Source organism: Aotus nancymaae, unplaced genomic scaffold, assembly GCF_030222135.1.
Source record: "Aotus nancymaae isolate 86718 unplaced genomic scaffold, 86718_ANA_hifiasm-v0.15.2.pri h1tg000041l, whole genome shotgun sequence".
Lineage (NCBI taxonomy): Eukaryota > Metazoa > Chordata > Mammalia > Primates > Aotidae > Aotus > Aotus nancymaae.
In genome coordinates, this window is record NW_026988455.1 from 42,764,021 (window position 1) to 42,791,713 (window position 27,693).

The 27,693-nt window shown below is 37.5% G+C and overlaps 1 protein-coding gene and 1 non-coding gene across 3 annotated transcripts in view; one reads left to right on the plus strand and one right to left on the minus strand.

Annotated features, from left to right (window-relative positions):
• Window positions 1-1,991: 1,991 nt before the first annotated feature.
• Window positions 1,992-27,693, minus strand: part of MAMDC2 (MAM domain containing 2) — a 163,604-nt gene continuing 137,902 nt past the window's right edge. For both annotated transcript variants that reach the window (XR_002478284.2, XM_012453854.2), the window contains exons 12-14: window positions 10,500-10,759; window positions 3,130-3,214; window positions 1,992-3,003 (exon numbers count right to left, since the gene is read on the minus strand). Coding sequence is in view for 1 of the 2 variants with exons in the window: in XM_012453854.2 (XP_012309277.2) it covers window positions 2,939-3,003; window positions 3,130-3,214; window positions 10,500-10,759 (410 nt within the window). In the remaining variant the exon portion in view is untranslated. The remainder of the gene's footprint in view (window positions 3,004-3,129; window positions 3,215-10,499; window positions 10,760-27,693) is intronic.
• LOC135268736 (U2 spliceosomal RNA) lies at window positions 27,425-27,615 on the plus strand. Its single transcript, XR_010337093.1, has one exon. It is a non-coding gene; the product is annotated as a U2 spliceosomal RNA (small nuclear RNA).

Here is a 27,693-nt window from a genome sequence, read left to right on the forward strand (position 1 = left end):
AATCAAAACCACATTGACATACCATCTCATGACAGTTAGAATGGTGATCATTAAAAAAATCAGGAGACAACAGATGCTAGAGAGGATGTGGAGAAATAGGAACACTTTTACACTGTTGGTGGGAGTGTAAATTAGTTCAACCATTGTGGAAGACAGTGTGGTGATTCCTCAAGGATCTAGAAATAGAAATTTGACCTAGTTATCCCATTACTGGGTATATATCCAAAGGATTATAAATCATTCTATTATAAAGACACATGTACACATATATTTATTGTGGCACTGTTTACAATAGCAAAGACTTAGAATCAACCCAAATGGCGATCAAATGGCCATCAATGATAGACAGGATAAATAAAATGTGGCACATATACACCATGGAATACTATGCAGCCATATGAAAGGATGAGTTCGTGTCCTTTGCAGGGACATGGATGAAGCTCGAAACCATCATTCTCAGCAAACTGACACAACAGAAAACCAAACACTTCATGTTCTCACTCATAAATGAGTGTTGAACAATGAGAACACATGGACACAGGGAGGGGAACATCATACACCAGGGTCTGTCAGCGGGGTGGGGAGCTAGGGGAGGGATAGCAGGGGGTCGGGGGATTGGGGAGGGATAGCATTAGGAGAAATACCTAATGTAGATGATGGGGGGATGGATGCAGCAAACCACCATGGCACGTGTATACCTATGCAACAAACCTGCGCAATCTGCAAATGGACCCTAGAACTTAAAACAAAAAAAAAAACGTGTCAGCGAAACAGACTCAGGTTCAAACCCAGGCTCTACACTACTTCTGACTGTCGACAGATTTAGTTTCTCTATTTATAAAATGAAAATATTACTAGGATATACCTCATGGGGGCTGTTGTCAGATTAAATAAGTCAACTCATGTAAAACTCTGAACAATATCTGAAAATAGTATTCAACAAATGATAGCTGTGATTACTATGGATTTATGTCACCAGCAGGGAGGCTGGTGAATGACTTTATTCACTCACCACATATTATAACCTTCTTACTAGGTACCAGATACTTTGTTAAGTCTTGAAGATACAATCTACACTCCTTAATTCAGCAAATATAACTGTAGCTCCAGACAGGAATGATGCTTTGGAGGAATTATGAAGCTTAACCTAGTACATGGCTGAATAGGTCAACATCTTGAAATCTTCCTTTCCCAGTGGAGAAATTCCCAGTTTAGGAATTTTCTCCACTATAGGCAATTAATCATAAATGGAAATAATTTGATTTGCAAAATTTTGTTTTATTATAAAATTTTCTTTTCTTTTCTCCATAAACCTTGGGATGTTTGTGTAGTTGAGAATTTGTTTTCTTTGCATTCAGAAAACAATGCTCTTAACAGATTAATTTATGAGTTTGGACGCTCTTAAGTGGGAAACCATCCCAACTTCAAGAAAACAATGGACTTTTGGCTATACAATGTAGTTGACCCTTTGGGTCAGAGAGACCAGAGTTTTAAATTCCCCCATTTAACAGATATAGAATCTTGAGTAATTTCTTCACTCTTTTGAGACTCTGTCTCCTTATCCTTGAAAGAGCTAAAATATTTCCATCTCACAAAAGTTGGAAAGGCATTCATTCATTCCAATTATTTTTTTGTTGAGCACTTACTATACCAGACATTTTCTGAGTACTGAGAATACAAAAGTAAACTAAACAGCAAGGAATCTTGTGCTCTATGTTAGGATAAAGAGTTTACATTCTAATGAGGTAAAAAATTGAGATTGTCTATGTGAAATAAAGCATGCTATAAAAATTATTGTATCAGTGGGGAAGAAAGAGGTAAGAGAAAATTAAGAGAAAAAAGAAAAAGTAATAATTATTGTATTGATGTATAGCATGTTATGTCACTAATAAGGCTTAAGCATTTTGTTGTGGCAGAGTAGAGATTCCAGTTAGAATCTGCAGTTATGTAGTGGAGATATTTTGATATAAGACAAGTAATGTAGAAATGAGTTAATTGCTAATGAAAAGATTTTCAAATTATTTTTATTAGGTAATTTTATAATTTCATAACAGCTGTTAGGTTACACACACATATACAATTTTCTAAACAAGTAAATAAAAAGCAGTTTAGTATATCTGCCTGAATTCATATTATTCAAAATCTTACTAAAACATTTATCATAAAAATCAGTAAAATTGTTTAACATAGTTATAAAAATTGCTGGGTATGGTACATAAACATTTTAAGCTTGCTGTACAAAAAAGAGCTCAATTTCTACCCATGTGCTCATAGTGACTTCAAAGGTAGTTCAAAGGGGAAATAAAGAAGGTAGCATTGCCTTATAATACAGCATTAATTAATACTGACTTTCCCTGGGACAGTCATGAAAGATCCTTTATCACATATGGTGTAAATATTAAAAATACTCCATTTCTATGAATAAAACATAGAAAATAAGACTTTATTTTTTCCAGACTAACTCATTAGCATGAAAGACTGCATTCATTCTGCAGATATTACTGACAGCCCATGTTTTCTTTAAAAATATTTATGACACTTAAAACTCAAAAGAAAACCTGCAAGACCTATTCTTCTCCAAATACATTCACTGAATGCAGATTTAAATGAGCACATCTCATTTTGATTGTGCCCTCTGTTTACTTTAAAATGACTACAATATAGTACATTTGTGTTTTTAACTGGTACCAAAATTACGATGAATGATCTATGCAAAACCAGTAGCCTGTATTTCTAGTAACAGTTGTCATATGCAAAAAGAAAAAAAAAGCCCTGAGTCAGTATTTTTTTTTTTTGCAAAAGTAATGAAGGAGGGTGCTCTAAAGTCATTTCATAACTTATAAGATGGTTAAGACTATCCAGTATTCATTTGCTTTGTTTTCATTTTGATTGAAGAGAGGTATGATTTTCATCTAGTTAATCCAATTCAGATCATTTCTTAATACTCAATTTCATTTAAATCCTCAGAATATCCTGATGATTGTTGAGTTATATCTTCCATTTCTGTCAGGAAATACAAATATACAATAACAGTATTTTTATTATAGAAAAATATTTAATTTGTATTCTTGTAGTTTGAGACAGTATTGCATTTTCAGTCAAGATCATATAATTGGGAAAAAATATTACCTCCACAGCGTCCTGCCTGAAATTTAACATCATCAATGGCAATATCACTTCTTATCGAGACTCCTCGAATGGCTTCAAAAATTATCTGAAAGAATAATGGTGTTTGCATTTAGAAATATAATCATCCTAATAATACAGTGCCAGTCAGGGCAGATCCAGGCTTTGTGGGTACAAAAACTCAGATTGTTCTTGAGGATCCCTTTAAAGAAAAGAATACCAACTTACAAATTCAAATCTAGGTATCAAAGAGAATATATATTTGGAATTTAAAGAAACACAATAAATTACTGAAGCTTTGAAGATTCAGGCCCTTGTCTTCTGAGGTCTCTTTAGGTAATTTCCAAGAAATGCTTGTCTAGAAATGCTTCCTGGTAGTAACCTGGTTTCCTCTCCCCAACTGGAACACTGTGCTCCCAGCATCCCCCAGCACTCACAGGTTCTATGAAAGTGAGGGGATCAGAAACTTAAATTTCCTTTAGCACTCCACAGATCTACCTTGGATACTGCTACTAGGTGGAAAAATTTAATATGACTGATGATACCCATGTATGAACAGAAAAGCATAATAATGAAGTTTACAAAGGTAATGGTTCACTTATGTTAAATACCATAACACCAAAGACACAGTTCAGGCAGAAGAAAGAATGAGTTTTATAACTTTAGATTCTGAGAAGAAAATAACTCATCAGATATTGTGGTTGTAGGAAAAATAGATTACTTAACCAGCTCTAAGGCTGTCCCAACAATGGTTAATAAATTACTGAATAGTCCAGCGAGACCCATGGGTCATGAAAGTTGTTCAGAAGACACATTTGCTCTATTCATTTTATAAGCGAACGAGGCTTCATTGGACTAGTTTATAATTTAAATTAAATAAAGAAAGCCCTTAAACAAATTTTATTTAAGCCCTCCCTAAAATTAAATCAAAGAACATAAATTAAATAATTAAAAGTTCATAAAGTTATCTTGAAATTAATGTTTCAAAGAAACTTTAATGACAGACTGGTGGCAAAATGCTGTTAATAAAAATTCTAAGGATCCAACTTGTGATGGTGGATTTTAGGTGTCAACTTGACTGGGTTAAGGGATACCCACATTGCTGATAAAGCATTATTCTTGGTATGTATGGGAGGGTGTTTCTGAAAGAGATTGGCGTTTGAATTGGTGGACTAAGGAAGGAAGATCTGCCCTCACCCAATGTGGGTGGGCACCATCAAATTGGTTGAGGACACAGAACAAAAAGGCAGAGGAGAAGCAAGTTTGCTCTCCCTTCTGGAACTAGGACACCCATCTTCTTCTGTCCTTGGACATCAGAACTCCAGGTTCTTCAGTCTTCGGACTTCTGGAATTGTACCATTGGCACCCTAGGTTCTCAGTTCTTTGGCTGCAGACTAATAGTTATACCATCAGCTCCTCTAGCTCTCAGGCCTTGGGATTTGGACTGAGCTATGGTACCAGCTCTCCTATTCTCCAGCTTATGTATGGCATATCATAGGACATCTTAGCCTTATAATAATATGAGCCAATTTCCATAATACATCCCCTTTCACATCTCTCTCTCACCTTCTGTCTTTCTGTCTCTCTCTCCTCTATTGGTTCTGTTTCTCTGGAGAACCCTGATTAATACACAACCCTAAATAAGAGTTCAAATAAATGGCAAGAAGAGGGAAAGAATGTCCTAACACATCTAGACAGGAGGACACCTGAGTGCAGATAATAAGGATTTTGGTTCTCTGAACAACAATAAAATCTGTTTTTTTGGCCTTCAAGTCTGCAATGAAAAGAGTAATAAATTACCTGAAGGAATTATATTCTGAATAGTCTATGATTTGGCCAAACACTTGATTTCATACAATTTTCTCCTCTGAATTTTCTTTTCTTTTTTTTTTTTTTGAGATGGAGTCTTGCTCTGTCACCCAGGCTGGAGTGCAGTGGCGCGATCTCGGTTCACTGCAACTATGACCCTTTTATAGCACTATGATTTTCCACTTATATTATAAATATACAGTAGTATCTCTTCTTTTTCTACATTGACAATAGGATTAAGCCGACTTATCTTTGCACTTTAAGATTAACCAAATCTATCCAAATCTACTAGCTACTGAACAAATACTTGCTTATTTAGATAATAAACATAACAAGTATAGGATTAAATAAGATGATATATATCTTTGATTCCCAAAGTTTGTGCTGAGGTGCTCCAGGGTGTCCAAGTACATTCACAGGGTGCTGTGGATAGTTTGGAATTGTAAGATAAATATAGCAATATTCAATATATAGCAGATACCATGTGAACTGCTAGCTCGAGGTCATGCAAAATTTTAACACTGGATTGACCTACATTCCTTTTGATAACATATCTTCATAGAGCTGAGGTTTTGGTAGCTGCTGCAATTAAAAGCAAGTATTGTATAGAAATCAGTGCAGAATATAAAATAAGGAGAGTGTATCCAATCTGATTCCAAGATTTGGGAAGTTTGTGTCCAACAGGTATACATATTCTATTAGTACATAATTTTGGTTAAGAATTAGAGAAATTATTTTTTCTTTTAAGTATTTTTTCAAATGGCTACTTGAAAAAGTAGCTACTTGAAAAAGTTCTAGTTGTTAGAACGTAAATACTTAAGTTGTTTGAATTCAAATACATAATATATGAAACCGTTCGATATTTCTTTTGGTCTTGGGGCACCAGGAAAAAATTACGATGGACATCATCAACAAGAAAATTTGGAGACCTGAATTGTTTTGTTTTGTTTTGAGACAGAGTCTTGCTCTCAGGCTGGAGTGCAGTGGTATGATCTCAGCTCACTGCAACCTCTGCTTCCTGGGTTCAAGTGATCCTCCTGCCTCACGCTCCCTAGGAGTTGGGACTACAGGCATGCACCATCATGCCAGGGTAATTTTTGTATTTTTAGAGGAGACAGGGTTTTGCCATGTTGCCCAGGCTGGTCTGGAACTCTTGGGCTCAAGAGATCTCCCTGGTTACAGCCTCCCAAAGTGCTGGGATTATAGGTATGAGTCACCGCACCCAGCTAACCTGAGTCTTAGCTGAGTATGCAGTGCATAGAAATCCCTAGTAAATGTCACACAGTGTAATTAATAATATAACTGATGTAAATATTTCAGTGAGCTGGGAATTTGTATAACACTTTATTTCAATGGCATCAAAATCTAAGAAATCAAAAGACAAGTCCTGAAAGCAGGAGAGGAGAGGTAATCAGGGAATCCACAGGAAATAGAATGATTTTGTGCTTTTGATCAATAGTGAGTCAGTTTCTGCTTAGCACTAATAAATCTTTTAGGAAGAAGCATGATTAAAAATTTGCCATTTGATGCATTTCTTTTTCCCACAGGGATGATCTAATGAGTGGAATGCCTTTAGGAGGCCACCCACATATTTTCCCCATAGGATCAATCTCAAATGGCAGCAGACCACACTGTAAATACCACCTCCACCTGCCCACCCCCATTGATGCTGCACACATTTATTTCCCTAACTCTGTTCTCTTCCCTGAACTTATCTCATATCCTATTATTTACTTATAGCCATTTGGATTTCTAATAGACATAAAAAGTTAACATGTCCCCACTGAGAAGTCTATTAATTTCCTTTCTGCACACACTGCCTTCACTTCAGGTCTGCTCTGCCTCAAGTCTTCCGCATCTCAATAAATGATATCTCAATTCATTTTAGTAACTGCTTGGGCCAAATGCTTTGGAGTCATCTTGATGTTTCCCTTTCCCTCAGACTCTACATTCTATACATAAGAAGTCCCGTGGGCTTCTGATGACATCTTCTCACTTCTGCTACATAGCCTAAGCCACCACTCCTTTTGCCAGAACTACTGCAGCAGCCCCCAAAGTCTCCTTGTCTTGTTACAGTATTCTTTCCACACAGTACCTGGACTGATCATTTCAAAATCAGATCACATTACCCTAAAGCTGTGCGATGGCTTCTTAATGCTTTTGGAATAAATTTCAAACTCTTCACCACAGCCTCTAAGGCTTTTCATGATTATCCCGATACTTCTTTGACCTCAGCACCTGATCAGCTTGACTACTTCTTCCTCTTCTTTTCCCTCCTCTTCTTCTTAAATCAATATTATTTTTAATGGATAAATCACAATTTTATACCTTTATGGGGTACAATGTGATGTTTTATATATATGTGTGTGTGTATATATATATATATATATATATATATATATATATAAACAAAATGTGAAATATTAAATCAAGCTAATTAACATATCCATCACCTCACTTATTTATCATTTTTTGTGGTAAGATGTGAAATTTACTCTTTGAAATATACATTATTGACTACAGGCATCCTCTGTTCAACAAATCTAAAAAACATATTCCTCCTGTCCATCTGAAACTTTATAGCCTTTGACCAATAACTCCCCATTCCCTCCTCCCACTTCTCCCAGCCTCCAGTAACCATCATTCTACTCTCTACATCCATGAGCTCAGCTTGACTTCTTCTTCATAGCACTTATTATTATCTGATGTTACATTGTGTGTGTATATACACACATATGCTGTGTTTGTGTGTATATACACACAAACACACAGCATGCATATATATGTATATATGCATGCTGTGTGTTTGTTTTGGCTTGGTTTTTGTTTTAGAGACAGGGTCTCAATATGTTGCCAAGCTGATCTCAAACTCCTGGCCTTAGGCAATCCTCCCACCTCAGCCTCCCAGAGTGCTGGGATTATAGATATGAGCTTCTGTGCCCAGCTTTGGCTTGCATTTTTTACTTCCTCCCCACTAGAGTGTAAACTCCAAACAAGTAAGAACTTTATATATTATATTCATTGCAGTACCTTCAGCACCTAGAATAGCAAGTGAATAATACATATTTATTAAGATGAGATATTTTGGTCTCAAACAACAGGAGCTCAGTCTGGATGCCTGATGTAGCTATTGAGAATATCAATTCTGCCGTGGTGATGTGAATTAGTGACTAGGGAGACTAAGGTGAGAATATGTTGTTAGAACAGTGATAATATCTTTTTTTATTTTGGTACTTTAAAGTTTATAAAAACCCTTTCACATACATAATCTCCTTTGACTCTAACTCTGGCAATGTCAGCACAGCTAACTAGGAATTATTATCCCGTTTTGAGAATGTATAAACTCTCTCAGAGAGTAAAAGATGTCTCCAAAATAATGCAGTGCTCGTAACCATCAGGCCAATGAGGATTATTCTGGAACTTCTGTGGTGGGAGGCAGTGTAGAACAGTGGCTTAGGGATACAAACTTTGGAACCATGCAGATCTGCTTCTCATTCAGCCACTTATCAGCCAGATATTTACTTTTCCCCACCTGTAAAATGGGGAAATAGGATCAGTTGAAAGAACTTATGTACAGCTCTTAGCACTGTAAGTGCCTGGCATGTAGCAGATGGCTGATCTATTTGCATGTGAGTGTGTCTGTGTTTTATTAGACACTAGGATGTTTTGGAGCAACTAGTTCAGCCTGGTTGTCCTGCCATCATTTGAATTCCTGAGGGAATCACTAACGAAAATGAGATTGTTATCTGTTCCATTCTAATCCAAGGGGTAGCATTCTGGAGTCTTCTTCCCAGACTGTGAGCTGGAAGTCTCCAAGGCTGTTCTGTACCATTTGAAGAGCCCTAGATGCCATTTCAGATGCCGCACTACTCTGTACTCAAAACCATTTCAAATATCCATCTACGCAGTAAGTCTGTTATGTGCAAGGCCATGCATCTGATCCCCAAGTCTTAGATACCGAGAAGTTCCCTGTTCCCAGAACTCAAATCTTAGAGCACTTGTGCATCAGTATCACTTGAGAGTTAAATAAAAAAATCAATGCCCAGGTGCCACCCCAAAAGATTTAGATTCATTTAGTCTAGCATAGAGATTCTCTATCTTTAGCATGCACCAGATTCACCTGCAGGGCTTATAAGCAAATTTCTGGGGCCCCAAAATCCTCAGTTTCTGATTCATTGTTTTTAAAGTGGGGCCTGAGAATTTGCATTTTCAGTGAATTTGCATTTCAGGTATTGATGGTACTGGTACTTGGATAACACGTTGAGAACCATTTGAATAGAGTAGGAGTACCCTAATAGCCTAACAAAATTAATCTATTATCTCTGAATAATGATCAATTATATTAGTAAGTTCCTGAGCCATCCACTTTCTTCTTGTGAACAGACATTAAATCACTATAAAATGATTCCTGAAGCTACCTGTTATTCTTTGCCAAATGTCTAGACAGTTTATCCATGTTGGGATAATGGGCCTTGCCCAGATACGGCTCATCTTCCCTGTCATTTGCTCTTTAACAGTGTAACTCCCTTGACTGCACCGCAACTTGGCCATCTGAGCTTCTGCAATTCCTTCCCATTTTTAGCTGTAGAAAATTATTTTTGGTCATAGATTGGTGCAAAATAAAGCCCTGAATTTGGATATCTCTTCCCAGGAAGATCTGGGTTTAGACCAGGCAGCCAGTGGTTAAAACCTGAGTGCTGGTCCAGGAGGTTTATCAGCTGGAAGTAAGGATGAGTAGGAAGATGTGCCTTTAGTTGGAGGTCACACTTGAGAATTCTACAGAGCAATTTTAATAACAGTCAGAAATCTGAAGGTTATCTCCTACAGCTTTCTGGAGCTTTGGCTTGTGACAGGCAGGTAAAATGTGTGACTATCAGAAGGCAGGTGTGATTCTCCAGGCTAGACTGACTGCTTAGCCCCTACCTACCAGAATTTAAAAGGATGTTGCCTATTGCTCCCCAGATTGCTTTATGATAGAGAACATCTAGAATGGAGATCTTCTATAGCACATGAGAGGAGACCCAGGACTTAGGATCAAGTCTCTCAGTTTCTTTTGCAACAATGCAGTGATTGAGGCAGAGGCATTAAAAAAAAAAACCACAAAAAAACTACCTGCTCTAGACCATACTCACTGTTAAATAGAGGCTTAAAGCAAAAGCTCTTACATGTATGTGGGTAATGATGAGTAAAAGATGCAGCTGCAACTAATTTGGTAAATATGGTAATACCATATTTAGAGGAAAAGAAGACTTCATTTTGGAGATTTTCAGGATGCACAGAAATATACTTGACACCCATAATGTATCAAGACAAAAATAGATTTACTTTTATCGTAGAAATGCAAAAAAATCACTTTATGCTTAAATTTCCAAAGCTTTCTCTCCCTGTCACTGCTTAGATTGAATCAATGTATAAACTAATCATGTTTACTCTCTCTCAATCCTGCCTTTATCTATGACCCTGAAAAAGAACAAAATATTCTCTCTGGTAGCAAAAATAAGAAGGAACATCAGAAGCTCCTACACATGTTTTCCATTGCTTGGTTCTTACGTCTCTTGGCTTACCTGGTGTTGCCTCTCACAGCTGTATTCAATCAGTGCTCGTAGCCAGGAAATGCTCTGTTCACCTCTCCTCCTCCATAAGAGGGACTCTTCACTGTCTTCTTCCTTCTTCAGATAAACACTCAGCAGTCCAGTCCCCCCTCCATACATGTGGTAGAAAAAGGTCAAGCAGTGTTTTCCGGAGACTCCTCGCAGAGGCCTGGACAAAAGGCGTGCTTTTTGTCCATACACCATGTGGGAGGCCTCGATGTACATGTAGTAGCCTTGATAAGAATGAAAAGCAGGTATCGTCAAAAAGGACACAAATTACATTTTCTCCTTCCATAATGTTCTTTCAGAATTTCAGGTCAAGATGACCTGACTAGAAGTATTGATAAAGGGTTTTATAATTTTGAATACATATTATCTAAAGAGAATAAGCTACAAAAATGAGACCAGAAAAATGTTTTCTTAAATTTAATGTTTCATAATTCAGTTTAATATACAAGAGGTAATTAATATACTAGTATTATGCCACTGATACAGTGACTAACACGTCAGAATTTATATTACTCCTTCGTGGACAATATTCTAAAGCTTCCAGATGTTGGTTTGGAATGAGAGAGAGAGTGGGTTTTGTAGTCAGGTAGATCTGGGTTCAAGTCTTGACTTTGTTTGTTGTCTATGTGATTCTGGTCTAATGAATAATCTCTGAACTTACATTCATCATTTTAAGATAAGGGTTGATAACACCTGTGCTACAGAATTGTGGGAATTAAATAACATGACGTATGCTCACATGTCATGCGTAGTCCATTATTTTTCTGTCCTGCTCAATTCCTAAAGTTTTTTGTGTTGCTTTTTTTAGTCATGAAAACATATTCTGTAACATTTTAAAATTGCCTTTCCAATTTTCTTTTCTAATTTTATTGCTATTTTTTAATTTGTTGGTTTCAGGCAGAAACAGGATTAGTCGGCATGTAGGTAAGACAGTGGCATGCTGCAGCCAGCTTCCACAGGCTTCCAAGAGTCCATTGTATGCATCCTCTCCCAGCTCCAACTGACTTCACATTCATAGCTGGAAATGTGCCATGATGGGACTATTTACACCACTGAAACTGGATATGTATACAAGTCATCACATCCTTCCCAAAGAGAGCCAGTTGGTGTTAAACAATCACTAACATGTCACTGAAGTAAAACTGTACGTGAATAGTAATACAAGAGGACTTTTCTAGAGTAGTTCACTGGTAATATAATTCTGTGTATCTGAGGCCCATTATTCCAAAGGCCCTGAACATTATTCCAAAGAACTCCTGAATCAGTAGTTCCTAACCTTTGATCACTTGATGAAAAGTTTAGACCTCTTCTATTTGAAAAATACACAAAGAAAGTTTGCATGCAACTTTGTTGCCTTGTTCGGTGTTATATTTGTGTTTGGAATGTTTGTATGTGTCTCCCCAAATTCATATGTTGAAGCCCTAACCCTAGTGTGATAGTAACTGAAGATGAGGCCCTGGGGAGATAATTAGGGCTAGACAAGGTCATGAGGCTGAAGCCCTCCTGATGGCAGTAGTGCCCCATAAGAAGTGACACCAGGGAGCTTGTTTTCTCTCTTCAGGTGCACACACCAAGGAAAGGCCATGTGAGCAGAGAGAGAGATGGTGCCTGTCTGCAGCACAGGAAAAGAGCCCGTGCCAGGAACGGAAACAGCTGGCACCTTGATGTCGGGCTTTCCAGCCTCCAAAACTGTGAGAGGTAAATTTCTGTTGTTTAAACCATCTAGCCTATGATATTTTGTTATGGCAGCCCAAGCAAACACGAACATTTGCCAATTTTATTTTTAAAATATATGATGTAAAAAGTAATCTTTACAAAGTATCATATGTCTCATTATTTCATGATGAAATTGTGACCAAATCAAGGGGAAAAATAAAGAGATCCCAAATAATACATGCAAATGAAATGGTTTCTTTATAGTTTGAAGTTTAATCAATGAACTCTAAATAAGCATTCCCCAAAATATGGTGATCAAGATATCCCAACAAGAATTGGATGGTAGTCCCCTGTATGTGCCTGAGAGGCCTTTCTCCTTTTCTTATTTCTATAAACACAAATCTGAGAAGTTCTATAGACTTATTAAAACAGTGGGAGAAAGCATCGTTGGTCTTAATAAACTGTGTGCACAGTGCAACCCCTTCCCCCAGTGTTTTACTCTATAAAGTTTTTACCCTGCAAAACTGGGCTAACTGATTCATAGGATGTGGCCTCTATCAACCAGTCACATCTAAGGAATGATGCTGCCCCCAAAAAGCAGAATCAGAGCAGAGTTCTGTGTCTGTGACTTCAGGTTGCCTGTTATCAAGGCATGGTGCCACGAAAGGCTCCACTAGCTGGGGATTCCTGAATGCAGTGAACGAGTGGAAATCAAAAACCTCCTTGAGGGTACTCTAAAGACGACATACACTTCAGCCCTGTTCAAAAGTAAATTTTAATTAGAAGGATAATTGGTTTAAATAAGAAATTGAAGTTGTGAGAGTGTCTTGATCTGGTATGCTACATTTGACATCTGGTCAATTTCAACTTTTCATCTCATTGGCAGTAGTTTCGTCCAGATGGATGCTAAAGGGAAATGGCATAGCTGCCAACTTTCCCATGATATGCTTAAAAATATTAGCAAAAATGCTATAAATGTTCTGGAATGCTCACTGATGACATCCTCATTACGAAATCCAGTGGTTTTCAGTCTTTGTTATTTTTGTACCATCAGTAACATCGGACATAATAGTTTACTTCTTACTTCAGAAAGTAGAATTACTTTCTTACCTTGACTTGCAAGGTACTGAATTCTCAGCTTTTTCTTCTCCTTCACTGGTCATTCCTTTCCGGTTCACATTTTTTTTTTTTTTTTGCCAATTCCACTCTTTCTTTCCTGACCTCTTGACCCTGGAGTGCCCCAAGGTCCAGTTTTTACTTCACTATTCTCGCTTCCTTGATGATCTTATCTTGTTTCAGGGCTTTAAATATCAAATATGTTGCTATATCTCAAATTCAAATTTTCAACCTTCTTGCTGAAATCTGGATTTGTTCAACCTGTCTAATGGACATCTCCACTCACTGTCAAGTAGACATCTCACACTGAACATATCCAAAACTCAACTCCTAACAGCCTGAAGTAGACTCAATGTCCAGTCTCTCACACCCAAACCTGTGAGTCACATGCCACTACTCTCTTTCTCTCATTCTCCACATCAAGGCTATCAGGAATTCCCATCGGCTGTACCTTTAAAATATATTCATAATCCAGTCACTTCTCTTCTTACCGCCTCCACTGCTATCACCGTGGTCCAAGCTGCTATCATTTCTCGCTTGGATTAATGCAACAGCTTCCCAACTACTCTTGTCTCCTGCAATCTCAACACTGTATTCATAGTGCTCCTTCTAAAGCAAAAACAAAATCGTACCATTTATTTAAAACCTTTCATTGGCTCAGCATTTCAGAGCAAAAGCTGAATTCCTTACAATTGACTTTAGGACCCTGTACAATCTCCCACCTATTCTCTTATCTCTCTCATTTCTACTGCGTTTCTCCTCACTCACTGTGTTGCTTGGCCATACTGGCCTTTGTATTATTCCTGGAATATGGCGGGTATGCTGCTACCTCAAGGCCTTTGCATGTGCTAAGCCTGGCTCTTCCTCCAGATAATCTCAGGTCTCACTCTCTCACCTCCTTTAAGTCTTTGCTCAGATGCTACCTTTTCTATTAGATCTATTCTGACTATACTATTCCAAATTGCAATCCCTCTTCCTTTCCTATAATAAGTTTTCCAAAGTTAATTCCCTCTTAATATGCTGTATAATTTTCTTTTCTTCTTCTTTTTTTTTTTTATGTTTGCCTGTCTCTCTCTTCTAGAATTCACAAAGGCAGATTTTTTTTTTCTTGTTTAGTTCACTGCCACGTTCCCAGGTCTTAGAACAGTGCTTGGAACATAGTAGATGCTCATTAATATCTGTTGAATGGATGAATGAACACATTTTTTCCCCACAGCTCTAAGCATAAACCAATGTGACCATTTGTAGGGCTCCATCAAAGTCACTCCAAATGTGTGAAGTTCTTGGCAGTGAGATGTGCACTTGACTAAGATGCTCCAAGGCAAACTAGAGCAAACCCAAGTTTTAGTAAAATTAAAGTCTTATCAAAGAAAATCTTCTCAAACGAGTTCTGCACCATCTGAAGTATTTTTTTAATGAACACTTAAGATAATTCTTTGGGTTCATTACCTTCATTCTTTCACTGGCAACAAAATTGGTACACGAGAAGCACAGGGGGGTTTGCACATTTAGTGATGAAAGGAACCTTTGTTTTACATCTTTTCTTTAACATTTTCTAACTTAAGTTAGGTCAATGTAAATAACACAGATATACATAATCCTAACAGAAGGGTGTGTTTACTTTAATTCCATGGAAAGAAAGATCGAGGCATGAAAATGACCATGGTATATCACCTAACTATGCACAAAGGAACCCCATGTATCCTACACGTGAGTTAGTAGCATGGTAGATGGAAACAATATCCTAATACATTTAACTAAAACACATTTTCTCCCAAAAGTAATTTTTAAGACAACAAGAAAAAAATGTTTGCACCTGCTTTGGAGCTCCGAAAAGGCCCATTTGAATCCTAGGTAAAGGACCTTAGCTATAGATGAAATTCTCAATACGGGGAAAAAAGCTCCTCTGAAAGATGCTGTCACAAGGGAACTGGAAAGTAGAGATTATTAGGTCCCTGAAACATAAAGTCTTTTCAAAATGGAGGGGAAGCAAGGAATTCATCATGAGAGAGATGACCCAAGACTTGTCTTTTGTTTAGTGATGATGGTTGTGCATTCCTACCGCTAACACTACAAATCTGGACCAGGATTATTCTGAGGTCCTGGAAGAGAGGAAAACTCTTATTATCCCCAGGATCATTTGATTGACTTCTTTCTTTCATTGGTGCAATGCACTAATTCATTTAGTTTCAGAGGGTGAGGTACTAGTCTGGTTGCCCAGTTCTTGCCAACAGGTTGGGACTGTAAATCTGGGATAGCCTGCACAGCCTCCTCTAACCATCTGTTTTTTGGGCCACACACACCTCCACAGGTGTGACTCCTGAAGTCTACTATGCTTTCAGTTTATGCACCTGTGGGTCGCAAGTATCAGGCTGAAACTATTCACTAAGGTTTCCAGTTCCAGAAACCTTCATATTTAGTACCATAAAATATGAAAGAAGTCTCCTGTGTTGCCTGTTGTATAATTATGCTGGTTTTGGAAGAGAGGAGTGACATCAAGGGGAATATAAGTGCCCACTACTTTTCTTGAATAATTCTGGTCTTTGTAAATATCCTTTAGGATGTAATTTATATTCTAAGCACACACAGTAGTCCTCCCTGGTCCTTAGTGTATATGTTCCAAGACCCCCAGTTGAGCCTGAACCCACAGATAATACCAAGCCCCATATAGACTATGTTTGTTCCTATACACATATACCTGTGATAAATTGTTATAAATTAGATGCGCTAAAAGATTAACAACTCACAATAAAATAGAAAACTTTTAACAATACTCTGAATGGTGCACAATTTAAAACTTATGAAGTGTCTAGTTCTGGGATTTGGAGAGTGAGCCTGTGGATAAGGGAGGACTACCATATGTATATTACATAAGGCAATACCTATGTAGAGCGTTCTAGACAAACATCTTACCTAAACGTAATTTTAACAAACTTATCAATGAATCAGAATATGCCTCTCGGATGTACAAACCCATTATTCCTTTTGATGACAAATATTTTGCTTCTTGATTTGTATATTACACTTGCATTCCCCAGAAAACATCAGAACTTCACAGAGAGCCACTCTGCCTCACATGTGTTTGGAAAGCAGAGAAAATCCCTGCATGTTGACAGGTTGTGCCACATTATGGCTTCAAGCACTGTCTGTCTCAGCAAACAAAAGCTCTGAATGGGAGCCAAGAAGCCCCAGTGTTGAAGCTTCAGACTGACTCACGTGTTCTTGCACTTGAAGGATTCCAGTTTGTGAAAGGGATTACTAACTGGAGAAAATAAGTTACGTTCTCTCTGTGGGTCATTGCTTAACATTCAAAACGGGGGTTCCAATGGATCTAGCAGGAGTTCAGGGTCCCATCTGTTCTTTGCACAGCAACTGTGATGTGTTTAAGACACACAGACACACACCACATCCATAAGTCTAGACTGTGAAGCAGCTGTTTCTCCAGTCTTGTGGCTCTTTTGCAGGGTAGGGAAGGCGCCTGAGTGGCCTGTGTGGAATGAAGAGCTAGCTGCATTCGTCAGCTGGAAAAGGAGTCTTCAAAATCAGGGAAAAAGATACCAATATTTTTGAAGAACAACTGCAGAAGTTGTCGCTCTAAAATTTCTCTTTTAAAAGGCTGTCATAATTGAGGAGTTATTGTTTAATGTGTTTGGAGTTTCAGTTTTGGGAAATGAAAAAAAGCTCTGGAGATGGATGGTGGTGATGGTTGCACAACAATGTGAATAGACTCAGTGTCACCAAATCATACACTTAAAAATGGTTAAAGTAGCACATTTTATGTTATATGCATTTTACCACCAATTTTTTAAAAAGCTTGTCACAGAAGCCTTCTCTGTGTAAGTAGAATCCGGCAACATCAGAAACTAACATAATAAAAAATAAGGTATGGAAAGACTGAAGGACAGGAGATTTTAACAATCTGGAGCTAATTCCTCAGATAGTTACAAACTACCTGGGCAGCGTTTTTACATGTCTGAATATCGACTACCAAAATTCTTAAAAGACAGACTTGAAATAAACTGGAACTAACACATTAAACATGGAGTTGTGATATTCTTTTGTCTCACAGCAAAATTTTAGAAATTTCAATATTTAATATTTTAATGTATTATAATATTTCAATCACACAAGAAGTTCTTGTGTTCATGGTAATGAAGAAGACTTCTACCTTTACTTAGTAGCATAGTGGAAGAGAATTTATTTGCCAGAAATAGGGAAGATTTATTGGAATCTTTAACTATATCACAAAAGAAAGTGATGCTGTTTCTTTCTCTGGAAATTGTTAAGAAAATGATGCAGAGCTGCTTTTCTGGAATAGTAGGATCAGGGAGGGAGAACTGAATGACTTTTTTTTTTTGAGACAGAGTCTCACTCTGTTGCCCAGCTGGAGTGCAATGGGGCAATCTCAGCTCATTGCAACTTCCACCTCCTGGGTTCAAGTGATGCTCCTGCCTCAGCCTCCTGCCTCCTGAGTAGTTGGGATTATAGACACATGCCACCATGCCTGGCTAATTTTTTTATTTTTAGTAGAGACAGGGTTTCACCATGTTGGTCAGGCTGGTCTGGAATTCCTGACATTGTGATTCACCTGCCTCGGTCTCCCAAAGTGTTGGGATTACAGGCATAAGCCATCGTGCCCGGCCAACTGAATGACTTTTATCTATTCACTGGGGGAGTCAGTGGCTAGGAAATGTTACAGTTGAAGACATTTTCTCACTAATCTGGATAGTTACTGTTGGCCAATATATTCGAGTATCATTTGGCTACAAAATCCCTGTAAACTTTAGATCAACTAAAACTAATGTTTACAAAGAATTCTGACAGCATAGTATCATATAAATGTTAATAAAATTATAATGGCCAATACCACCTTGGGAACTTTGTTATGACTTGTATTTATTGTCTCATGAATATGGTAGTCTCAAGTTCCACAACCCCCACTGGATGCCTGAAATCGTGGATAGCACAAAAACGTATATATACTATGCACTTTTCCTATACATACATACTTATAATAAAGTTTAATTTACAAATTAGGAACAGTAAGAGATACATAACAGTAACTAATAAAACTATCAAAACAATATATTGTAATAAGAATTATGTGCATATGGTCTCTCTTGAAATATCTTCCTGTACTGTACCTACTTTTCTTGTGCCTATGTGAGATGATAAAATGCATTTGTGACGGGACAAAATGGGATGAATTACTTAGGCACTGTAAAGCAGTGTTAGGCTACTATTGACTTTCTGGGGACACATCAGAAGGAGGAGCATCTGATTTGGGTGATCCTGGATGAATGAGCCATGATGTCATGGATGGCTGGATGTCAGGAGATGATGATATTGATGTCTAGATATCCTCAATAGTTGAAGGTTTTTGTTTGCTTGTTTGTTTTTGCCAAAAACTTTTGGAAGAGCATTGTAACGGAACGTTATTGTCTCTTTCTTTTTAACTCATTAAAGTGTTGCCAAGATGTTGCAGTCCTTTGATCTTATCAGTGACTTTAATGCTGCGTTCTATCCTAGGATCATATTCCATAATTTTGTCCTTTGATGTCTGTACAATTTGAAACCCTTTGGCAAATTTCAGTAATACCCACATAGCTGGTTTTGCTTCAGTTTCTTCTTCATCTTTCTCTTCCTCTGTAGGTAACATATTCTTCCAATTCCTCATTTGGAAACACTTGAAAACCTTCAATATGTTCTACTTCTTCATCAAGTATGTTGGCAAATCCTCCACCAACTTCTCTTGCTGTGTGAATGATTTTCCTAACTTCTTCATCAATCCCCAGAAAGCCTTTCAAATCATTCACAACTTTACTCCTTAAGCTCTTCCAGCAGGCGCTTGCAGCTTCTGGTTCTAATTTGTCCATTGCAGCTTTGATGAATGTTATTGCGTCTGTAATAGTGAATGATTTCCAGCACAGATTACATCCAGATTAGGGTCTACATCAGTTGCTGATCAAATGTGATCAAATACAAGGCAGGTGTATGTTGCCTTGACAAACTCAATGATAGTAAAAGGCTGAAGCAATGAGGTTGTATTCAGAGGGAAAAACACAATCGGAACATTTTCACTTTGTTTTTACAGCAGACAGATTTAGGATGGCTAGGAGCATTGTCTATTATTAACAGGACCTTAAATTCCAACTCGTCTTCCAAGTAATTTTTTTTTTTTTTTACTTCTGGGATAACACACTGGTAGAACCATTTCATAATCAAGATGGCTGTCACCCATGCTTTCTGATTATGTTGCCAAAACATGGGCAGATAATTTTTGTTCCTAAGAGTACCAGGTTCGTCGCTTTGTACACTATGCCTGGCTTTATCATATGCCTTGAAGCCATGCCACGTGGTACTACAGTTCATCTGTCTTTATATGCTTTATGCCTTGGTGCCTCCTTTGCACTTTTACGAATGCACGTTATATCTTCTTCCAGAAGACTTGAAGATTTGCTTCAGGTGGCATCCTTTCTTTCTAATTATTTCTTCAACTTTGCCAGAAAGGTGGCAGAAACTTCTTCATTGGCAGATGCAACCTCTTCAGTATTTTTTATATTTGTCAGTCCAAACCTATTCCTGAATCTATGTAACCATCCCTTACTTGCAATAAATGGCCTAGTGTCACTTTTTCAGGGGATCCCTTGCTGAAGTCTCTGTATAGTCTCCATGCTTTCTGTCGCAACATTTTGTCGATTGGAACATGTTTTCTTTTCATGTCTTCCACTCACAAATTTAATGCCTTTTTTTCCATCTTCAGTAAACACTTATTATGTACTGTGGCCATAATTTTTGTAGTTTGAGGTGCAACAGCAAAACTAGCACAAATTTCTTTTTCCTTCTTTACAATTTCACAAATAGAAGATGATATGGTTTGGCTGTGTCCCCACCCAAATCTCACCTTGAATTGTAATAATCACCACGTGCCAAGGGTGGGGTCAGGAGGAGGGAACTGAATCATGAGGGCAGTTCCCCCTTACTTTTATGGTGGTAGTGAGTAAGTCTTACTTGTGGTTTAATAATGGGAGTTCCCCTGCACAAGCTCTTTTGCCTGCCGCCATGTGAGACGTGCTTTTGCACTTCCTTCATCTTCTGCCATGATTGTGAGACTTCCCCAGCCATGTGGAACTGTGAGTCCATTAAACCTCCTTTCCCTTATAAATTATCCAGTCTCAGGTATGTCTGTATTAGCAGAGTGAGAACAGACTAAAACAGAAGGTTTTATTCTTAATGTAGTCCTTAGCAACCCCAGCATACAATTGTTTTTTCTTTCCTTATCAAGTCAAGAACTTCCACCTTTTCGCTTAAAGGAAGCACTTTATGGTTTCTCTTTGGCGTATCTGAATTGCCAGAAACACTATGCTTGTGCTTTGGGGCCACTGTGAAGTAAAGTGAAGGTGACAAACACAAGCACTGTGGTACCAGAACATCTGATAATGGAGATGGCTACTGAGTGACTCGTGGTCAGAAAGCACAGACAGCATGGATGATGCTAGTGAAATGAGTGATTCACATACTAGGTAGGATGGAGAAGGATGGGGCCAGACAGCGTGAGATTTCATCACACTACCCGGAACTGCACTGAATTTAAAACTTTTGAATTATTTATTTAAAAATAATTTTGCATTTAATATTTTCAAATCACAGTTTACTGCCCTCAGAGAGGAAGATCACAGAGAAGAGAGGACTACTGTAAGTAGCACCTATGTCAGGAAACTTTCTGTTTCTGCCAGGATAGAGCTACTCAAGTACATGGTGGCAGAAAATGATTTGTCAAATCCTGCAAAGTCCATCCCACTTCGATGCAAGTCACTATCCACCTGTCACAGACACCTTTGTTATTACGTTATTAAATAGGAGCCAAATGGTGGAGGTGGATTTAGTTGGTTTTCTAGTCTTCATTGTTGTTCTACTAGAATGACTTGTTTTACAAATGTTTCCCAAACTTTAGTCGTACAGATATCACCTTCGTGATATTTTTGCCTATCCATATTTGTACTATTATTCATTTAATGTTTCTCTTTAGGTAGATTCCATTTTTAGTACATTTATTCAAACAGGAAACTTCATATTAGCATGAATATAGACAGCTAGCTATAAACCTGTGAAATAATGGTTTTGATGTGCTGGTTATGTATTTTTCTTATACATGAATATTACTAGCAAATTAGAAAAATATTCATGTACTTAACACTTGAATTACCTGGTGACAAATGTAATGTAATCTGGGTAACAATGGCCTAAGCTTCCAACAGAACTTCTGGTTTCTACTAACTCATTTTACTCGTACTCATAGGTCATAATTTTCTATTTTATAAAAGCACAAATGACCAAACAATGAATCCAGGAAAATATTCCAGACATAAACTTCATCATTTGTAGAAGATTCATTAATTGTAAAAATAATAATACCATTCAGTTCAGTGGAGCTTATATGTTATTAAGTTTCACAGATATAATCTCAGTTAATCATCAGAGCCACACTATGAGATTAGCAGATGTCCGTTTGGTTGTGCTACTATAGCAGAATAGCTAAGATTAGGTAATTTATTAAGAACAGAAATTTGTTTCTCACAGTTTTGGAGGCTGGTAAGTCCAAGATCAAGGTACCAACAAGTTTGCTTGTCTAACAAGGGCTGCATCTTCCAGAGGGGAGGAATGCTATGTCCTCACATGGTGGCATAAGGGCAAGCAAGCTGAATGCCGCGTGAAACCTCTTTAACAAATGCGTCAATCCCATTCACAAGGAAGGAGTCCTCATTGCCTAATCATCACCTCTTAAGGGTCCCATCTCTTAATCCTGTTACACTGGCCAATAAATTTCCACACCTGAAATTTGGAGGGGACACACTCACATCATAGCAGCAGGTCATTGATTGTTATCTTTATTCTACATGTGGTGAAACTGAGGCTCAGAAAAGTCAGGCTTTCTCTAGGTTATTCAGGGTTATTCAGGCAGCAAACAGCAGAGGCAGCTCATCGTTTGGTCTTTCCATACCATGCTATACGCTCTAAAATCTGGAAAGGTTTATTGCATCGCCAGTTAGTAAGTCAGGAACTATAGCTTCCTTGGAATTGCTACATATGATGACGTATTGATTGTCATAGACACAAAATAAACGGACATATTTATAGTGTGTCTTTTCTGAGCTTCTCTTTTTATTTGATTTATATTGACTGACCAGCTAATGTAGTTGTCTGTAAAACAGCTTTGTAGGACTCTCTCCTTTCTTTTTCCTCCCTGTATGTGTTGTTTCAAGTATAGATGGCAGGTTTTAAGAATGGGAAGTGAAAAGGCAGAATTCAATCTACAAATATGAGTATATCTTCAGAGAGTTCCAGAGTGCACCGCATTCATTCAAAAAGAATCCTGTTACACCAATACCAAACAAACACCCTGTGGTCATCAAGGAGGAAAATACTGTGGCCAGGTCTTTGAGTTTATTACTTTACTAATGTATAGCATAGAAAGTTCAGCCATTGTGGTATCCTGGCATTGCTTTATTGACTATATATGAAAAGGAGACACAGAAAAGATTGTTAGGACTCAAGGCAATAAATCAGCACTACAGGCTATAGGAGGTCTCCTTTTTGAACGTAATATAATTGTGGTTTAAGTTGCATATCTAACTACAGGCAAGCTTCCTGTTGCCATCCCAGGATTGAAGCAGACAATAGTTAATACTCCCTTGAATGGTTTTATTCAGTGTTTTAATATTTTAGATGCACATTGCTTTAGCTGATCCAGAAGATATGATCTATGAACTTGCTGAGTCAATTAAAATTTTCTTATTATTTTAGAACATACCATCCATGGAAAAGAAATTTCAATGACATTAATCTAAGCAACACTACATTTATACTATAATAACCCCCTACCTCAATATCTAATCACTCTCAATATAAGGTTCTTCATCCTCCATTATCCTCTGGGTGAAGTCCAGTCACCTTGGCCTGTCCTCAGCAAGAATTCTGTTAGGTTGGTTTAGTCAGAACTCCCCTTACCCTTGATGTTACCTCTTAGTCATTTTTCCTTCTGACCCTCAACCAACTATTTGACTACAAATCCTCACTTGCCTGAACTTTATGCAAAGCTGAGCCCAATCTCTCTTCCCTACTGCAAAATCCCATTGCAGTGGCCTCTGTAACTATCCAACGGTCCTGAATCAAGCCTGCCTTACTGTGCTTTAACAAGTGTCATTGCATATTTTTTTCTTTAACATAATTAGATGTCATCAATATTTATTACTCGAGATGAGGACTTCTAAAGGAAAAGAAGTAGAAATTTCCATGGTATCTTAGGCAGTTTAAAGCCAAAGGCAATAAAAATACAAATTTTTATATTTATACTCTTCCCCTCCTGCCCCCTGCCAAAGAACAGAACACCATGAAATAAAGTAATCTTAGATATAGCAAGACATTGGGCAGAACAGTCAGAACATAGCAACAGAAGAATAAGAGGCCAGACACACAAAGATCTCATTCAAAGCACTATGACTGGTTGGCTTGTAGTGCAGAAGGAAGAGAGTATATTTTGAGTATAATAATCATGTTCTTAAATAAATAATGCTAAAAAATAAAATACCAAAGGCATCCCCTCTGTCTCTGTTAAGTAACTTGTAAAAGAGATACACTCTGCTAACAAAAATTAGAAAAAGATTTTTTTTTTTTTAAAGAAAACACCTGCTTTGAGGTTATCAGAGACATTTCCAAACAGCAAGGACATGATGGACCAAGATCTCAGAAAAAAATGGAAGGTCAATGAAATGAGCTCAGTATTCTTCAAGATGCTTTCCACCTTGGGGTACGTGTCTGTTTAGCTTAGATGCTCTTCAGAGAACAGCTGCCAAGTGGCAGAGAAACCAACAGATCTCACTGGGTTGGGAAGGTAATAACTGGATTTCAGGGCTACCAAAGCAGCCAGGACTTTCAGGGCCAACTTTTCTGAGAAAAGAGAGGTATGAAAAAGTGAGCCCATCACTTGACAATCTTCTTCTAAAGCATTTACGAAATTCTTGAATTGCAGAGAGCAAGAGGCCAAGAAGCCAAATGCAAAACAGTGGGATTTTTAGCAATCTCATCAGCTTAAGAGACAAAAATTGAAGATTAGTGCATACTACGGAGGAGAGATCCTAGTTAAATCTGAGAATATATTTTTGGAGGGTATATCCCAGGTTTAGAGGAGAAGCAGAAGTAGGCCAGCAAAATAGAACTACAACACTACCTCAAGTTAGCTTAGTTCTGATTGGACTGACGTGATCTGCTCTGTTTGAGTTGTCTACTGGAGAACAGGTTGAATTCTCTCTAGAAGGAAGTACCATCACCCCAGGATTCTATAATTTTTCATTGGCAAGTCTAGTATTCAATCAAATTTACCAGACATTATCAAGAACAGGACCAGAGAGGATGGGGGCGTAGGTAACACATGATAGAAATAGAACCACAAGTGGCCCACATGTGGAGTTATCACACACATACTGTAAATAGTTATGATTCAATAATATGAGCATTCAATTATATGTTTAAGAAAATAGATAAGACAATGAATTATAGAATTTCACCAATGAACTCAAATATATTCAAAAGCCAAAAAATCAGAGGAATATGGAGCCTTCAGAATGGTGGAGTAAGGACCTCTGAAAATATGCTCCAGCATAAAAGCAATGAGAACACTTGCAAAAAAAAAAAAAAGTTCACAATCAACTTTTTGAGAATTCTGGAAATTAACTAAAGGTTTTGACAATCCAAGAGTGCTTTTCCCGAGAAAAATGACTGAATTTTGCTAAGAATCTTTTTACTTGCCCCAAGTCCATCTCCATCTCTTCTACTCTGCAAAAGATGTAAAAGCCAAGAGCTTTGTAACTAGCTGTTTTAAAAAACAGTAGCTTAGCAGCCACTGGAAGATACAGAACAGATTTGGAGCTCCCTAAAAGCCCCATCTCTAGAGAACTGGCATTATTTAACCTGATTAGCAGCTTCTGAAGAGCTTCATTCTCAGGGCTTGCCTTTATTTAACCTAACTGAAGTAAATCTTGCTCTATATGAACAACTTTATCCACCATGGCATTTATCAAAAACAATAAATAAAACAACTGTTTAACATTGTAACTGCCTGAGGTGGTATTTACAGCTGAAGCTAACAAAAGGCTGACCAAAAATATAAAAGAAAAAAATTTGGGAATGGGATGTCTGTAGGGAGCTTTACAAAGCTCCACAATCTTTCTGGAAATCTGAAAGGCCATGCAAATGTAAAGAGCTATACATATCCCCAGAAAAAAAAAAAACTGAGAAAATCCTAATCTTTCACCTCTGGCTGACCTTTAGGCTCTTCGTGAGCAAGAAATGGAGGCTAAGGTGAAGTTGTAAACTGCCTGCTAGAGCACTGAAGATGTGCCCCAACACAAGCACAGAACCTGCTGGCAAGTGCTGCGGGATCTATTGTTGGGTGCTGGTTTAAGGCATTTAAGGAAAATCTCTGTTCAATAATTGGTTGACTGTTAAAGAGAACAGAGCAGAGCCATATACAGCAAAGAATATAGACTCTGTGGAATTGGTCCAGGAAAGTCACTAAGCAAACATACAGCAAGAATGGTAACAAAAACAAAACAACAAACAGCAATAACAAAAAAACCATGGGGAGAAGAAGAAATCCGTAAAATGGTATTATTCAAAATGCCCAGTTGTCAACAAAAATTATGAAACACACAAAGAAATTGGGAACTATAGCCCATACATAGGATAAAAAGTAGTCAACGTAAGTTACCCCTGAGGAAGTCAAGACACTGGACTTACTACACAAAGAAGACTTTAAGTCAACTATTATAAATATGTTTCAAGAATTAACGAAAGCTAATTCTGAAAGTATAAGAATGATGTCTCATTGCATAGATAGTATCATTAAAAAAGCTAGAAATTATAAATAAGAACCAAGTAGAAATTATGGATTTGAAAAGCATAATGAAATAAAACATTCATGAGAGGGGCTTAGCAGCAGATTGGGACTGGCAGAACAAAGAATCACTAAACTCGAAGGCAGGTCAATGAGATTATCCAATCTGAGGAACATAAAGAAAAAAGATGAAAGAAGAAATGAACAGAGACTCAGAGACCTGTGGAACACCATCAAGACTACCAACATATGCATAATTGAAGTCCCAGAAGAGAAGAAAGAGAAAGGGGGAAAAAAGAACGTTTGAAAAATTAATAGTCAAAACCTTTTCAAACCTGATTTAAAAAATATAAATCTGTATGTTCAAGAACATCAAAGAACTTCAACTAGGAAAATTCAAGGACTCACTCCTAGAAAAACTACATTTAACTGTTGCAAGCCAAAGACAATGAGAAAATCTTTTTTTTTTAAATTAATAAAATTTTTTCTTTGCTAATTAGCTGACTCTAAGGTGAGAATCTTGAAAACAAGAGAAAAGTGACTCATTATATATGAGAACCTCAATAAGATTTACAGCTAACTCCTCATCAGAAACTATAATGGTCAGAAGACAGTGAGATGACATATATAAATGTAGTGAAAGAAAACTAAGAATTGTATATGCAGGAAATCTGTCCCTCAAAAACAAAGGAGAACTTATGAAATTCTCAAATAAATAAAACTAAATTCATCACTAGCTACTAAAGGAAGTCCTCCAGGCTGAAAGCAAAGGGTACTAGATAGTAACTCAAATTTTATGAATAAATAAAAAGTAGCAATAAAGGTAACTGTGTAGGTAAATATAAAAGACAGAATTTACATGTATTTTTATGTCTCTTATCTTCTATCTGATTTAAAAGACAACCAACTGCATAAAACAATAATTATAAAACTGTGTCAATGGGCTTATAACACAAAAGATATCATATTCATGACAGAATAGTACAAAGAAGAAAGGAAGAAATGAAGCACAGTTTTTGTATGCTATGAAATTAAGTTAACATTGGTATGAACTAGATTATCTTAAATCAAGATGTTAATCAAGGGCCAGGAGTAGTGGCTCATGCCTGAATCCCAGCACTTTGGGAGGCTGAGGTGAGAGGATGACTTGAGCCCAGGGGATTGAGACTAGCCTGGATAACATGTGAGACCCCGTCTCTTTCTAATAAAAAAGTCAATTGTTTTGATCTCCTTTCAGCCTTTTGGTTAAAATCATGTGTAGTATCTGTTCTTATCAGTTTAATATCTGATATGTCCTCTGTCTGAGGACGCTATATTAAATGGGTTTTTGGAGCAGGGAGATGGGATAGGAGCTTGCTCTGTCCACTCCAGGCATTGACCCAGTATTGCAGTACCTTCAGGAACGGTGCACCCCCTTTGGGGGACAATGACATTTTAAAAAGTTATTTCTTGAAAAGTATTTTTTAAAGGTGTTAATTGAAATCCCTAGGGCAA